Genomic DNA, 14,707 nt, shown 5'->3' with positions numbered 1-14,707 from the left:
CCACCCCTCAGCCATAGCTAGCCTTTTGAATGAGAGCAGGCAGATGGCTCTGTGACCTTGAAGCTAGATGATGGTGCAAGCGGTGTGTCTTGGAGTCTCGTCTGAGCAGAATGATGGCATCTGGAGGAGGCCACTGCTACCCACCACTAACAGATCATTTGCCCCTGTCCTTAGCTGGTAGCGTCAGGACATCTGAGCTGTGGCAGGTAGTATTAATGCGACCTTGGTCCAGTTTTGGCCAAGCCCTGCGGTTACAGGCTACAGTGACAGGACCCACTGGCCACATTGGCCACAGTTAACAGTAGTAGTCCAGGAGGCTGCTTCTGCTTTTCCTCAATGCCGTAGTATGCAAAGGAAACCTTCGGGAACCCCAGGAAATGGAGAGTGGGCTGTCTGGGTGTGTCTATGACAATCTCTGCGACTGTGTCTCATGGCTGCCTGTTCTTGCAGCCTCTAGTCCACAGAACAGTTCCAGCAAACAGTAGCAAGTAAGCAGAAGAAAGTTCAGCTACGAAGTAAATGATGCCTTGGAATGCGTAGGACTCGCCTTTAGCCCTGGTCTGCTGTAGTCCCTTTGACCTTAGAAACCTCAGTGGCCTTATCTACTGAGCAGCTGGGCTGGCTGACTCCTGTGGAGGGCCAGGAGGAACTAGATAGCCCAGAGATGGTTCCCCTCACCTTTCTACGAGCTTATGTGATAGAGAGCACCCACGCCCTGGCTTTGTCTCCACCAGACACGGGGGTGACATGTTGGTTAGCTCTGCTCCCAGCTGCTTAGCACGCACCCTGATTGATTGCTCTGTTGGAAGACCCTTCTCAGTGTTAAGTAACCAGAGCTCTCATCGGAGGCAGCTCAGGCCCCACTGTCAACTCATAAATCACTTTGCTAAAGATGCAGCACGACTTTTGAACATTTTTCTTCTGAAGGAATCGATAACTCGTTAACAAGCGATTGAATAAAGGGTAAGCAAGGAAGCTGCCTGCTATTCCCTTCCATTAGGAAGGGGCAGAGGTGGTAGGTACCCTGCCAAGGTGGAGGGTGTCTGGTTACTAAGCACCAGGCTGTTGTCCAGCAACCAGTCTTCAGCATATGCCCGTGCCTTCTCAGCCCCAACTCCTCTAACAGTCTGGCCTGCATGTCCCAAGAATTTCTGTTTTCCTTTACTCCATCTCTACTTTATACCCGAGCTCCAGGCCCTTCTGAGTAGCCCATGGTCTCTTCAACCTTGGGGACTTTCTATATGCTGCTCTATCTGCCTGATGGTCCTTCCACAGCTGAAGTCATAGATCGCTGACCACCACCAAATCTTCCCTGAAATCTGCCCACTCCTTTTCCCACATAAAGGCATCAGACCCACAACTCATAGGCATCCCCCTCGAGACCTCACGAGGAACCACCATTTACTTCTCCAGGACAGGGTCTGTCTTCCTTGAGGGCAGGGACCAGGCCTGACAAAGCTGTGTCCCAGGGACCAGCACAGCACAGCAAAGTTTGTTTCGGGACTTTTGTGCTTGGCAAGTGAGGAGCATCAGGATGGAACGCCTCCCTCCGCTCTTCTGCTTTAGCCTGGAAACGTGATATCTGTTTCTCTAAGTGTGATACTTCTTGGTGCCTCTCTCCCTACAAGGGTGGATAGCATCTGCAAATCTCAGAAGAGTGAGTTTCATTTAGTGGGTACCTAGTATGTCACAGAATAATGTATGTTAATCTTCTCTATAGTTCCTATTTATTAATGATTATTGTTGTTTTGAGACAAGTCCTTGCTATGTAGCATTGGCTGGTCTACAACTCCCTACATAGTCCAGGCTGGCCTTGAATGTATGGTGCTTCTACCGCCTCTGCCTCCCAAGTTCTGGGATTATAAATGTGTACCACCATGCCAGATCCTGTAGTTCTCATTTTAAAGACAAGGAAAGTATGTCTAGCAATGTAGCTCAGTGGTAGAGTGCTTGCCTAGCCTATACAATGCTCTATCCAGTACTGCATAAGACTGGGCATGGTGGCGTAGGCCTGTAATCCTAGCACTTAGGAGGAAGGGCCAAGGAGAGTAATGAGTGCAAGGTCATCCTTGGCTATATAGCATGTGTAACCCAAGGCTGGGTTACATGTTAAGAAAAGGAGGTGGAGAAGAGGAAGAAAGGGAAGAAGAAGAGGAGGAAGAGGAGGAGGAAGAGGAGGAGGAGAAGGAGAAAAGGAAGGATACAGAAGCTGCACTGAAGAATTTGTATTTATTCCAGCATCCTCCCTTACTGAAGTGCCTATAGGTAACCTGGGAATCGTGGGACAATAGAAACCAGAGCACCCATCCCAGGACAAGTCTCAAAGCTGGCTCTGCAGCCAGGATGAGCCAGAGGTCTGAGGGGCTCCAGTTATAGGAAGCCACTCATTCAAGCTGCCTGGACCTGGTGCTCCAGGTCTCTCCCAGACCTTCAGTTCGGCACTGGCTACTCCTGCCCACACTGCCTGCTGCCTCCACCAGAGAGCAGAGCCTTTGGCCCTAATCGCATTTGAGGCCATGAAATCACATTTGCAGTGTGTTAATGCAGCATGGAGCTGGCCCAGCTGTCTTGTCTCCTGGCAGAGAGAGGAGCCTAGAAAGCCATCTCGCCGGGAGGGAAGTCTCTTCAGGAACACCAGGAGACAGAAAGCAATTATGCTCTAAGAGGAAGATTAAAATAATGTCTACACTCGCCATGCTAACACAAGGGCCTCAGCGCCATCCAGCCTGTAATGGCTTGGGGCAAGCTTTCTTCTGGGGGAGGGGAGAGGGGAAGTCATGAGCAGGCCCCTCACCTGCTCCTAGATCACTACCTCCCTAGTAGTCTCCAAGTCCCCCCAAAGAAACCAACATGTCCCAGGCCCCGTGTCTTTGTCCCAGCTGTCCTCTGCTTAGAATACAGCCTCTGAGGATCCCAGCTTCCGGAGCTCTTGCTATGTGCTTTTATGCAATTCACATTGATCCTCAGCTCTGTCGGGACAGCTTCCCCAGTCCTTATGACCCAGGAATGGAGTCCCACAGCTGAAGGTCATTCCATGAAGGTCATGAAGAACATTCCAGTATCTACCTCCCTACTTTACTCTCCTGACTCAATACATATACATGTGTGGTGTGGTGTGTGTGTGTGTGTGTGTGTGTGTGTGTTCATTCTGTGGCCATGGAGTCAATCAACCTTAGATTAAAAATATTTGAAAACAATAGTTTCTAGGGTTGGCATACTCGGCATGCTCAAGGCCTGGGTTTGATCTCTGGCATCTCAAGAATAATAAAATAAAATTGCATCTGAACTGAATGTACAGACTTTTCCTTGCTATGAGTCTCCAGACAATACAGCACAACAACTCGCTATAATGTTCCAGCATTCTGGGGAATCTAGAGACAATTAAAGTGTATAGCAAGAGCCAGGTGCGGCTGCATACTCTTCTTGTAAGCCAAACATTTAGGAGCTGAGACAGGAAGATCACAAGCTTAGGGACAGCCTGGGATGTCTAGTTAGACCCTATCTCTTACTAGTAGTAGTAGTAATAATAATAATAATAATCAGAAAGATGTGTATAGGTTCTATGCAAAAACCATGTCATTTTCATTTAAACTTGGGTACCTATAGCCTGGGCCTCTGAGAAGTCCTTAGAGTCAGTTCTGGGGATACCAAGGGCAAGGGTACCATCTTCTCCTCCATTTCTTTAGCCTTCCCAGAGTGAGCCAGTTTGTGTTCCATCCTTTACCCAATGACTTCCCAATCTCACTCTGTTGTGCTTGTCTCTCTGGGGGGTTCTGAGAAGCCAGACCTGGCTCAGAATCAGGGACCCACAAACACTGCATGGGGGAACTAAGACTTCCTGCACGTGCCACGTGAGGACGTGCAGCTGCTCCTGCCCCCATGGCTGAGTCCAGGGCACCTTCCAAGCCGTCTGTGTTTAAGGGAGTTTGGGGGATCCTGTCTCCTCCAAGAAGCCTGGACTGCAGGAAAGCCAGCATTTCTCCTCATTTTCACAGTCATCGGGTGGGGGAGGCATTATGCTCCCTCTACAGAGGAGGAAACAGAGTCAGAGAAGTAACATGACTCTGGGGGGGGGGCAGTAGGAGGCAGTGAACTGGAGCTCAGGCATAAGTATAAAGTCTGACTGTGGCGCTTGCTGGGGTAAACCAGCCGTTCTTCAGACAGCACATTGGAGGCTTTACTCATGTGCTGGGGTTTTATGTAATATTTCCTCTCTATGTCTCAACAGCCAGTTCTAGGGAGCCATGGAGTTTGTCCTGAACTCTGCATATCCCCAGCTTCACTCCAAGTGAAGCTTTGATCCCAAACCACCCAGTCCATGAGCCCATTGCTGTGACGGTCAGCTGAACACTGGGTAACCTGTCTTAGCTGGTCTTGGTATCATATCATATATCATATCATATCATATCATAAAATGCCACCAGGAAGCCAACAACATCTTTCTGTTCCTGTCCAAGGGGTCAAGAAGTGAAGCATTAGGGTCCCCTTCCAAGGGACTGAGGAAATTGTGCAAATTGTGAAAAGTCTGCCTGGCCAGGGATTCAGTTAGTCTTTCTCACCCCTACCCTGGTCCTGCCTGCTAGAGCAGAAAGTCTAGAACGTGCTGTGGAGAACAGGATTCCATCTTGGCTTTGCTACTGACTCTGCAGGACCTTGCCTTCTCTAAGATTTAGTTTCTGCCACAAAAACTGAATACTGTCAGGCTACCCCGCCCTCCTCCTGAGACCAGTGTGATGCTCTAATGGGGCTTCCTGAGTGCCCAGTGTGGTATGAGCTCTGCCTTTGTCAGTCTGGCTCAGAGCAGCTTTCATGACTGAAATCCCAGAGCCTGTGGCGGTGCCCCCTCCTCTCCATCCCCTTGGTATCTCTACAGTTCTTTACTTCCCAATTTTCCTTAACAGCCGGTTTCTTTCCTGGCTCCATATCCTGCCTCTACACAGTGCTCTTTCTGAGAGTTCCATTAGAACCCTGCCCTCTTCTGCCCCATCAATCCTGGAGGCGTGGCTCAACCACCACCCTGATGTCTGTGAGGAGGGCTTTACACTATATGAGTTCCCACCCTTCTCCTCACCCACGCCCCATAGCTCCCTCACGAGACATCACTGTGCCCATTGTTTGGCTGGGGACTATGAGGCCCAAGGAGGTCGGGGACTCCAACCGAGTTGTAACTGTTCAGATGGAGCTGGGAACTGAGTTTCAAGGCTACAGTCTTCTAAATCCTCCCAGAGCCACTGTTCTGCAGTGATGTGAGGCCTTGGAGTTCATTCATAGATAGAGAGGAAAGTCACTATGTGTACCTTCTATCCCCTCCCTGTGGCTATCTGGGCATTTCTCCAAGGGCTGGACACACAGACACTCAGTCTGCTGCTTGGGAAATTGAATGGAATGAGGGCGTGTGTGGGTAGATGGATGAATGAATGGATGCCACCTTATGTCAAGTGAGCTGGGACCACAGTACCGTAGGGGAGGCTGTGGGAGTCAGGTTGGGGGAATATTTAGCGTATCGCAGGAAAGGGCCTACTTTGTGCTGACCTTGGTGTCTGCTGACCCTGAGACTTTGTAGACCCAGCCTTGGCTGAGGGTGGCTGTGCTGACCCCGGTAGGCCAACCGTCATGGAGACCAAAGCATGCAGACTGCCAGCTTTCCCTGCTGCCTGCCCCCATCTGCTGCCAGAGTTGAATTAAATACCAGTTTCACACAGCGCTTTAATCTCACCTCATACATCACACATGCCATGTTCCCAAGCCTCTTACTCAGTTGGTAGAGATTGCGCTCTGGGGTCTGTATAGAGACGAGCCAGGAGGCACGGGTCTAGCTGTGGGGCATGCGTGCTTCCCGTGTATGTGTGCTTCTTAGGAACTTGTCTTTGGGGGAGGACACGGTGTGTTTTTGCACACACATAATCACTATGCACATGTGTGCTCCTGTGAGCCTAAACACCTGTGACTGTGTTTGCTGGGGACGACAAGTAGATGGGTCCTCGGTTCCCTGGAGCTGGGGTTTGGCTGGCTAAGAGGACTTCAGAAGCAAGCACCCCCTTCCTCTCCATTTCCCTCAACTGGATTTTCTCTGTCTCTGTCTGTCTGTCTGTCTGTCTGTCTGTCTGTCTGTCTCTGTCTCTGTCTCTGTCTCTCTCTCTATGTTCTATCTCTCTATTTTTGTCTTTCTGTCTGTCTCTCTCTCTGTCTCTCTTTGTATCTCTCACACACACATGCAGGTAACCTCCCCTCTCACACACTCATACACACTTACATGCAGGCTCTCTCTCTCTCTCTCTCTCTCACACACACACACACACACAGGCTTGCCCTCTTCTCTCTCTCTCTCTCTCTCTCTCTTTCACACACACACACACAGGCTTGCCCTCTTCTCTCTCTCTCTCTCTCTCTCTCTCTCTCTTTCACACACACACACACACACACACACACACACACACGCAGGCTTGCCCTCCCCCCCCCTCTCTCTCTCTCTCTCACACACACACACACACACACACACACACACGCAGGCTTGCCCTCCTCTCTCTCTCTCTCTCTCTCTCTCTCTCTCTCACACACACACACACACACACACACACACACGCAGGCTTGCCCTCTTCTCTCTCTCTCTCTCTCTCTCTCTCTCTCTCTCTCTCTCTCTCACACACACACACACACACACAGGTTTGCCCTCCTCTCTCTCTCTCTCTCTCTCTCTCTCTCTCTCTCTCTCTCTCTCACACACACACACACACACACACACACAAGCACCCAGGAGGTGTGAATCAGCACCAGTGCTTGCTGGTGGGAGAGGGGAGAGGCAGAGAGGAGGCGGGCCAGCAGGGCCATCTGCTCTGTTCCCTTACAGCAATCTGCTAATGGAGCCACTTCCCAGACTAGCACCCAGCCTGGCCCTCTCTATCCTGCAGTGTGGATCTGACTCAGGGATGGCGGGACTCACAAGTCCACAGCATTCCTCTTTGGGGAGACCAGTCAGGCAAGAAGGAGCAATCTTGTTTTCTTGGTGCAGAAACAGAGGCCTGAACTATACCTTGTTCGACACAGTCTCCTGTTGCATTGCTAGAACAGCAAGCTTCTGTTAAAGGGTGCTGCGGGCGGGGCATGCTGTACTGTATACCACTTCACTTCTTACTCAGATCTTCCCAGCAACAATGGACATGGGAGTTGTTCTCACCCATTTCACAGGTGGGGAAGCAGAGGCTGAGAAAGTCCTGTAACTTATACAAGGTCGAGGTAAACCTGCATCCAGGTCATTCTGATCCATGTGCCTGCTTGTTACCTAAAGCTGGCTGCTCTGTCCACCTAGCCGATAAAGCAGGGGTCTCCATGACAGGATTTCAAGGGCCTATAGAGAGAGACAGCGTAAAGATGAGGCAGTGTGGAGGCAGAGGCGCAGGCGCAGACACAGGCTTGTGGGACCTCTACAACTGATGCTCATCTAGGAGAGCCACCCTGAGTGGGGCCCCTGGATGCCCCCTTGAGGATTCCTTGGATGGGAAGTACTTCACTGCAGGTGGCCAACAGGCCAGTTATGGGGCCAGTCAGCCCCTGGCTCCTCCCTGTGTGTGTGTGTGTGTGTGTGTGTGTGTTGGGGGAGGGCTTGGAAATACTCTCTGCCCTATCCTCCCCAGGGCCAGAACTGGCTACTCCACTGCTCTGCCAGCCGCAGCCTCACCACCATAGAGACAGGCTACACCCCTCCCTGTGTGGGTGACAGCACTCTCTGAGAACGCCTTGACAGTGCCTTTGTTCCTCAGAAATAAAAGAAAATCGAGGTACAAAAGGAAACCTCAGGTAGCTTTTAGCAGGGCTCAGCTGCCTGGGGCAGAGTGTGTTTAAGCTGGAGGCACTAGTCACTGGATGGAGCTTGAGGGGGGGCCTCAGACCCCGCCCAGTCCCTATGTGGTAAGAAGGGTGGGAGGGTGGATGGCCCCATGATCACGTTTACTCAAGAAAAAAGCTCTTTCAAATAATGGCAAAGGAGAGGGAAAAAAATCAATGAAAATTGATAGGGAAATGTAAAACAGGCTCTCTCTCCCCGCCCTCGTGTGTGTGTGTGTGTGTGTGTGTGTGTGTGTGTAGAGGGGGGAGATGGGGGAGGGGCATTTGCCAGGACCTAAACTGACCAGCTTGAGGCTCCAGGCCCAGAAAGGTGGGGGCTGGGAGTCAATCCCTGGCACGTGCCTGCAGAAAGGGGCTGGTGGCTGGGGGGAGGGGTGGCAGCTGAGTCTCTAACTCGAGTTAAGAGAGAGATTAATATATTCAATCTGCTCCGGGGTAATTGAGGGAACAATTGGAGTGTTTTTCTAAAGCCCATAAAACTGCCTCATTTGCAAGGAAGAGCTGCCCCTGCTGCAGGCCACAGATTTGATGGAGGCAAGACGGGAGAGAAGGGACAGCTTTGGGATCCGGGTACAGAGTGGATTCTCCGAGAGTCAGCCGTATCAGCCCGGGAGGGGGCTGGCAGCTCAGTTCTCACCTGCGCTCTGCTCTCGTTCGTTCTGCACCTCCATCCACTTCCTTTTTGTAGTCCCAAACCTATCTCCCAACCTGTGAAATGGGCCACAGCATTCCTCTCTACCAGGACCATAGCTGGTGGAGGTTTTGAAAGACCAGGGAAGCAGGTCGGCACTGAGGGACCCGGACAACAAAGAGGTGCCCAGGTCTCCCTCCCCAGCCCTCCAGGCCAGCCCCCTGGGAGAGAATGGGCAGTAAAGAGTGGAGTTAATGAAATCCGCATCGTGCGCCTCTCCCGCTTGAACCACTCTAGTCTCCAGGGCAATGGGAATAGAGCACGCAATAGCAAGCAATAAAAGGCATAATGAATTTAAAAGCAGCCAGGAGAGGGGGAGCGAAGGCTGCCAACGCTCTGGCCCGAAGCTGGAGGGTTCCTGGGGCAGCGAAAGTGCAGACCTGCCGCTCTACCCAGAATCGCGACCCGGAACAAACAGGCTGGATGGGGGTGGGGAGAGGGAGGGAACAAAGGGAAAGGAACGAGGTTACCACCGAGCCGTAGGACAGAGGGTAGAGGTGAGGCTAGCCACTCAGCCCTCTCCGCGGCCGCTTGGTTCTCCTCTTAATAAAGGCTCCCGGCTTGTGAGTGCCAGAGTTACAGTTAGAAGCCACAGGCTTCCAGCCAGGTGCTTCTCATTTGGTGATTGCTTTATTAGCTTTCTTCTTTCTTTCTTTCCCTGCTCCTCTGGGGCAAAAATAAATAAATAAATAAATAAATGAAAAGGTGTTTTAAATGGAAGAAATTAAAAAAAAAATTAAAAGCGTCTTTTAAAAGACTCCAGGGAAACAGAATCATTTCCATGAAACAAAACCACGATTGTTTGGAAGAGGTACTTCGGGACGATCTCATCCCAGCCCCCCACCCCCCCTCTTCCTCAGGAACCTGGACCGCAGGGTCTTTCGGGAAGAAATTAAGGTTCAAAATTGTAGGAATCCCCAAGGTGGCCCCCGGAACTATGAGCAAGGAATTCAACTCATGTTTCCAGAAACTCCATACCTGGGGATTTCCAGTTCAAAGTTTCCCTCTTCAACAGCTCTGCCTGTGGGATGATGGCCCTGAACTAGTGATCTTTGAGGGTACTGTGGCTCAGGGACCGAAGATACCAGTCCTCTTCTCCATCCTCAACCCCACCAGGAGGCAGAGTGGGGGTTTTTTGGGGGGGGGTAGCTGGTCATAGCTCAGACTTGCCTACACTTTCTACCCTTCTCCCCCAGGGTCCCTCTGCCCAGCATTGTACAGACCACCTGCTTCCTCTCTGATCACTGAACCATGTTTTAGGCAAAGACAGATGATTAGTAGTGGGGTCTCAAAGCTAGCAGGAAGTGACTACAGGGAGTGTCCCTTAAGGAATCTAAGGAAGCCCCTGTGCCCCGGGGAAACTGACAGTCATTGGCTGTAGGGAACTTGAGGTAGCTCCTGCCAGTGTGCTCCTACGGTCCTTCTTTTGTGAGTCAGGGCATCTCCCCCTAGGGACCTCCACCCTCAGTCTCTGGCTGCTCATGTTGGAAATATTCTTGGGAACAGTTCCTGCTAACCGCCCCCACCCCCTGGAAAGTATTAACTCAGAGCAGCATTTGATATGGCTATTTAGAACCAAGTGTGCCATGGCCAGGAAGCAAAGGGATTCAGACTCAGTCAGCAGGCATGGATACTGAGCCCCTTTCCCTGCAGCCCAGTTGGATGCCTACCCGCCCTTCACCCCATTGTTCTATTGCCCTGCCCCGTGACCCTCATCTGTTATGCTTGGAGAAAATGGCACACACCAAAGCACTCTTGGAAGCAAAGTTCTACCCTGAGCCAGTTGTTGAGAAGCCTAGAGCCAGCAGTGCAAGGAGCAGGTTGGAGTGAGTGAACCCTGCGCTGGGAAGGCTTCCTCAGGAAATACCTTCCAGTTGAAGCCTTTGCTTTTGGAGCCCAGAAATCTCTTTTTACACTTGAACTGAATGTTCCTGAGGCTGTGCTGGAACCCCAAAATGAAGGTCTCTCTTGTCCCCTTTATTCCTCCTGTTCCTGGCCTTCCTCTGTTATTTAGCTGTCAATCAGAAAGCCAGAGGAAGCCCTCCTCTCCTGGGGAAAGTCCCCTTTCTTATGAAATACTCCCACCTGGCCTTCCTGTCCCTTTCCATGAGACAGGGAGACAGTATGACTGCTAGGGTCCCTACAGTCCCAGGATACAGGTCCAAAGACCAATAGAGCCTCAGGGCTCCGTTCCCTGCCTGCCACAGCCTCCAGGTCTCTATAGGGACAGGAGCTTGCTTTCCTTAGGCTGAGCTGCTGGGCTGAGTCTGTCTAACTACAAGCCACGTCCCTTGTTCACAGGGAACCCTCCATTGTCTGTGGCTCTGGCACTGTCATCAGGGCTGTGATTGCTGACCCCCCATCCCCCCTAAAGGGTGCGATTTTCCTCTCCCTTGAAAGCTATTTTCTTGTCTCGGTAGAAGCAGACATCTGACACTTTAAGAGGGAGTATGGCGCAGAGATGATAGCTTTAAATAACAGAAATTAGAGCTGCCGAGGTCGACTGCAGCCACCTCGCCAGCCCCCCTCCCCCCAGCACTCCCAATCTCCCTCACCCACATTTTACACTGTAGCCTGAGCACACCATCCATGTGGCTCAGGCTGGCCAGGCCAGGCCAGGCTGAGACCCAACGAGCAGGGAGTTCTTGGCCTTCTCCTGGAGTGTCGTGTGTCTAGATGATACCATTAGACAGAGGGGCCCGGCCCAGGCCCAGAACACAGGGAGCTTTCAGCCTCACCTAGGCTGTCCATCTCATCCATAAACAGCCTCCAGAACAGAATGGGGATGAGCACAGGAACGGGTCAGAAAGGTGTGTTCATTGATTCAGAAATGAACGGACAAAGGTCAGAGCAGGCCACGTTAGTAGGCAGGAGGCCTGGATGAGAGCAGCGCTTCTGGGTCCCTGCCACACGCTGCCTGATTACTTTCCCTAAAATCCTGTCCTTGCAGGTCCCCCTCCCACACCTCGCTTTTTGCCCCCAGAATTGCATACCTCCTTCTGCTCTTTGCCAGGAGAGCTTTGATTCCTCCCACTTCTTCCCCCATTGAACCTCTCCATGACCGAACTCAGTTTCCCTCCCTGCCTCTACTTAGTGCCAGGAAAGAGGGAGGGGCAGGGAGAGAGGGGGAGAGAGAGAGAGAGAGAGCTCCATCTCAGCTTGTCCCTTTGCTGCCTGCTGAACCACCCTCTCCTCTATTGCTAGCTTACACTAGACCTTCCCTCTGGAACCTTCTCTAAATGGCTACCTCTAAGCCTCACTCACCTAGTGTGGGTCTGACAGCCAACTACAGGATGGAGGAGCCCAGAGATGAGAGGGGAAGGAAGCAAAGAGCCTTTCAGAATGATGCATCCTCTGGGAAAGCCTTCCCTGGACTCACATGCCCTTCAGAGCCTTCTTGACAGCGTTGAGGAGCATGTGTAATACCCATATTCTATCCAGCTGCATTGGCTCTTCTGACACTCCCTGCTTAGTGCCTGTCCTAGCACTGGGTTCCACACGCTACTGTGTTCTGAGGTTTCCAATAATTGTTGAGATTTAGTGGAATCCAGAACCACCTGTGAGATGGACTACTGCTTGCTCTGTGAATTCTCAATTGGACATGATGCCTAGATGGAAGAGAACGTGGCCAGAGTAGGGAGTCCTTCCACAGAAGGGCTGGCACCCCTCACCTGAGCCCGATGCTGCCAGGGTCCGGGTTCCCGGCTGAGCCCCTCCTGGTCACTGTTGGTGATGGATGGGCTCACAAAAGAGACTTCTGCCTTGTCACTCAGGACCTCCCTCGAAGTCTGTTGAGAAGGTGGGAGATTGAGGTTGGGGACTGTGGGGCTGTAGACAGCCAGTTTCACCAGAGGCAGTGTTCTGAGCTGGGACCCAGGAGCACCCACCTGTAGCTCTGGTTGGCTGGGTTCCCGAGGGCAGTCTGAGACAGAGGACCTAGGGGCCCTGTGCACATGGAAGGCCACACTGTAAGCCAGGCCCCCACAATGGCGGGCTGTAGAGTCCTCACTGGCTCGGAGAAGAGCCAGGTTGCCACAATAGCGGTACAGGTCTTCATGATCCTGTGCTGTGAGGTTCATTCGGGGTTCATCTGGTCGTGGGTAGATGGGGAAGATGGCCTCACCTACCCTCTGAGCCTCCTGTCCTGAGGATCCATCCAGCCTCAGAGCCTCCACACGCAGATGCGCATCGCTCTGCCCATCATTCTTACAGAACCCTAGGTGGAAAACATGGCTTTAAATATGGTCTCTAGCATCTCCTTCCCTCCTCCAAAGGGTGAGAAAGACAGCCAGGGACCTGGGGCAACGTGAACTGAACCCAAGTGGGCTTGGCTAAGAATTCCCTTGTGGGTGACTCCTCTCGGCCCTCACTCAAGATTCCCTCTGTTTACCTATGCCTCATGTGACCACACCAGAGTGAGGAGGCTTATAGCCTGTGGCATTGTTCTGGGCCAGGGAAGAGTTTGGCCAGCCTTACCCTGGGATTTACACTAGGACTGTTGCCTGGTAAGTCCTCCTTCAAAGCCTGCATCTTCTAGATCACTTAGCTAGTTTTGACTTAAAATTCCTGCCTCTTTGTACCCAGCCCCAGAAAATAAGAGCAGGATCTTCTTTCTATCCATCCATGTCTGTCTAGTCTCCATTCCTACCATCAGCAGGAGCTCAGGGGGCTTCTAGCATCATTCCATCCATGTAACGTCCACTGACTAGGTCTGAACGCTTTGGGATTGTCTCTATCAAATTCATACCCCACTTTAGTTCCTTTTTGCCTTTGCCCTCTTCATTTTTGCCCTCCACGAGGACAGTTTCAGCATCCATATCACGCTGAAGGAAGCAGGAGCTTTACAGGAGCAGTGTTTGTCCAAGGCCACAGAGTCACACAGGCAGAGCTTGGAATGGAGGCTGGCTCTCTGCCTCTGGCTGCCCAGGTCCCTTGCAGTCCCCCAGGGCCCTGATCAGGTCTAGGACAGAAGTCCCAAGGATCCTCCTTCCCCCAACCCTTGACTCCACTTTGTACCTTTGGGCAAAGTAAAGATAAATTTGTTCCTGGTGAAGGTGAGGCTCTGGCCAGGATCCTGCTGCTCAATGACCTCCGTGACAGCTGAGCAGGCTGGAAGGGGGTCCCCATCATTGACTCGCAATTGCATCCCAGTGCTGGAGCCTGCCTGCAGTGGGTTTTCAGCTGACAGCCTCAGAGCGTACCGGCCCTCCTCATTAAATCCCACACTCAAGATCTCAAACTCCAGGTCCAGCGTCTTCTCTTCTGCCTTCAGTCTCTGGCTCAGCAGGGATGCAGGGAGGTAGGGATCAGGACCCCTGAAGGCCATGCCGTCAGCCAGGGTCAGAACTCCAGGCTGAGCCCTGCCCTCTCCTGCTCACGGTCCCATCCTGGGTCCAGTCTGAGAGCAGACAGATTAGGTACTTGGGGCCACACCTCACCCTTCTCTGTTTGTTTGAGAAGGATCCAGGCAACAAGCCAGGAAACTGAGCCTGAACTGGAGAACAAAAGCATCGATTAATTCTTCCCATTTAGCATTTGATCTCTCAGTAAATATTTATTGAGAACCTACTGTATACGAGGCGCTGTCTTGGGCATTTTGAATATAGCAGTGAACCAAACACATTCCTGAAGTCTTCTAGTTTTCTAGTGAAGGTAGTGGGCAGAGAAGACAAAGATAAACAAGAAATATGGAAAATAAATGATCGGCCAGTCATATACTTGCTGCACAAGCATGAGAACCTGAGTTTGGTTCCCAGGACCCACGGAAGCTGGGAATGTCAGCGTGCGCGCGCGAGCATACACACATACCTCTACATATGAATACACAAGCACACATATAATCACACACATGTATACCTGTGCACACAAGCATACACAAACATAAATACACACATGTGAACCTGTACACACATTTGTACTCATAACATATATACATTCTTAAACCATACACACAGAATGTATATACACACACACACATGCACACAGCCAAATTATCAAATGTGCTAAGAGATGATATACTTCATACATTCTATAGAAAAATAGGGACACATGGGTATATGGTATTCAGAACTCTCCATTTCTGGGGAGCCTGTCTCTACTCAGGAGTCCTTAGTGCGGATATGGGAGAGGTCTCTAGGGTATGGGATCCATGTCTGCTTCGGCAGTCAGCTTACC

The 14,707-nt window shown here is 51.5% G+C and overlaps 1 protein-coding gene across 1 annotated transcript in view; it reads right to left on the bottom strand.

The window, feature by feature from the left end:
* Ccdc33 (coiled-coil domain containing 33) overlaps window positions 1–13,859 on the bottom strand; it is a 96,121-nt gene extending 82,262 nt beyond the window's left edge. The window contains exons 1-3 of the mRNA XM_052188201.1: window positions 13,550–13,859; window positions 12,421–12,749; window positions 12,205–12,321 (exon numbers count right to left, since the gene is read on the bottom strand). Coding sequence (XP_052044161.1) covers window positions 12,205–12,321; window positions 12,421–12,749; window positions 13,550–13,859 — 756 coding nt within the window. The remainder of the gene's footprint in view (window positions 1–12,204; window positions 12,322–12,420; window positions 12,750–13,549) is intronic.
* Between the last annotated feature and the right edge of the window lie 848 nt (window positions 13,860–14,707).

Source organism: Apodemus sylvaticus, chromosome 7 (genome assembly GCF_947179515.1).
Source record: "Apodemus sylvaticus chromosome 7, mApoSyl1.1, whole genome shotgun sequence".
Classification (NCBI taxonomy): Eukaryota; Metazoa; Chordata; class Mammalia; order Rodentia; family Muridae; genus Apodemus; species Apodemus sylvaticus.
This window is presented reverse-complemented; position numbering and strand designations above follow the sequence as displayed.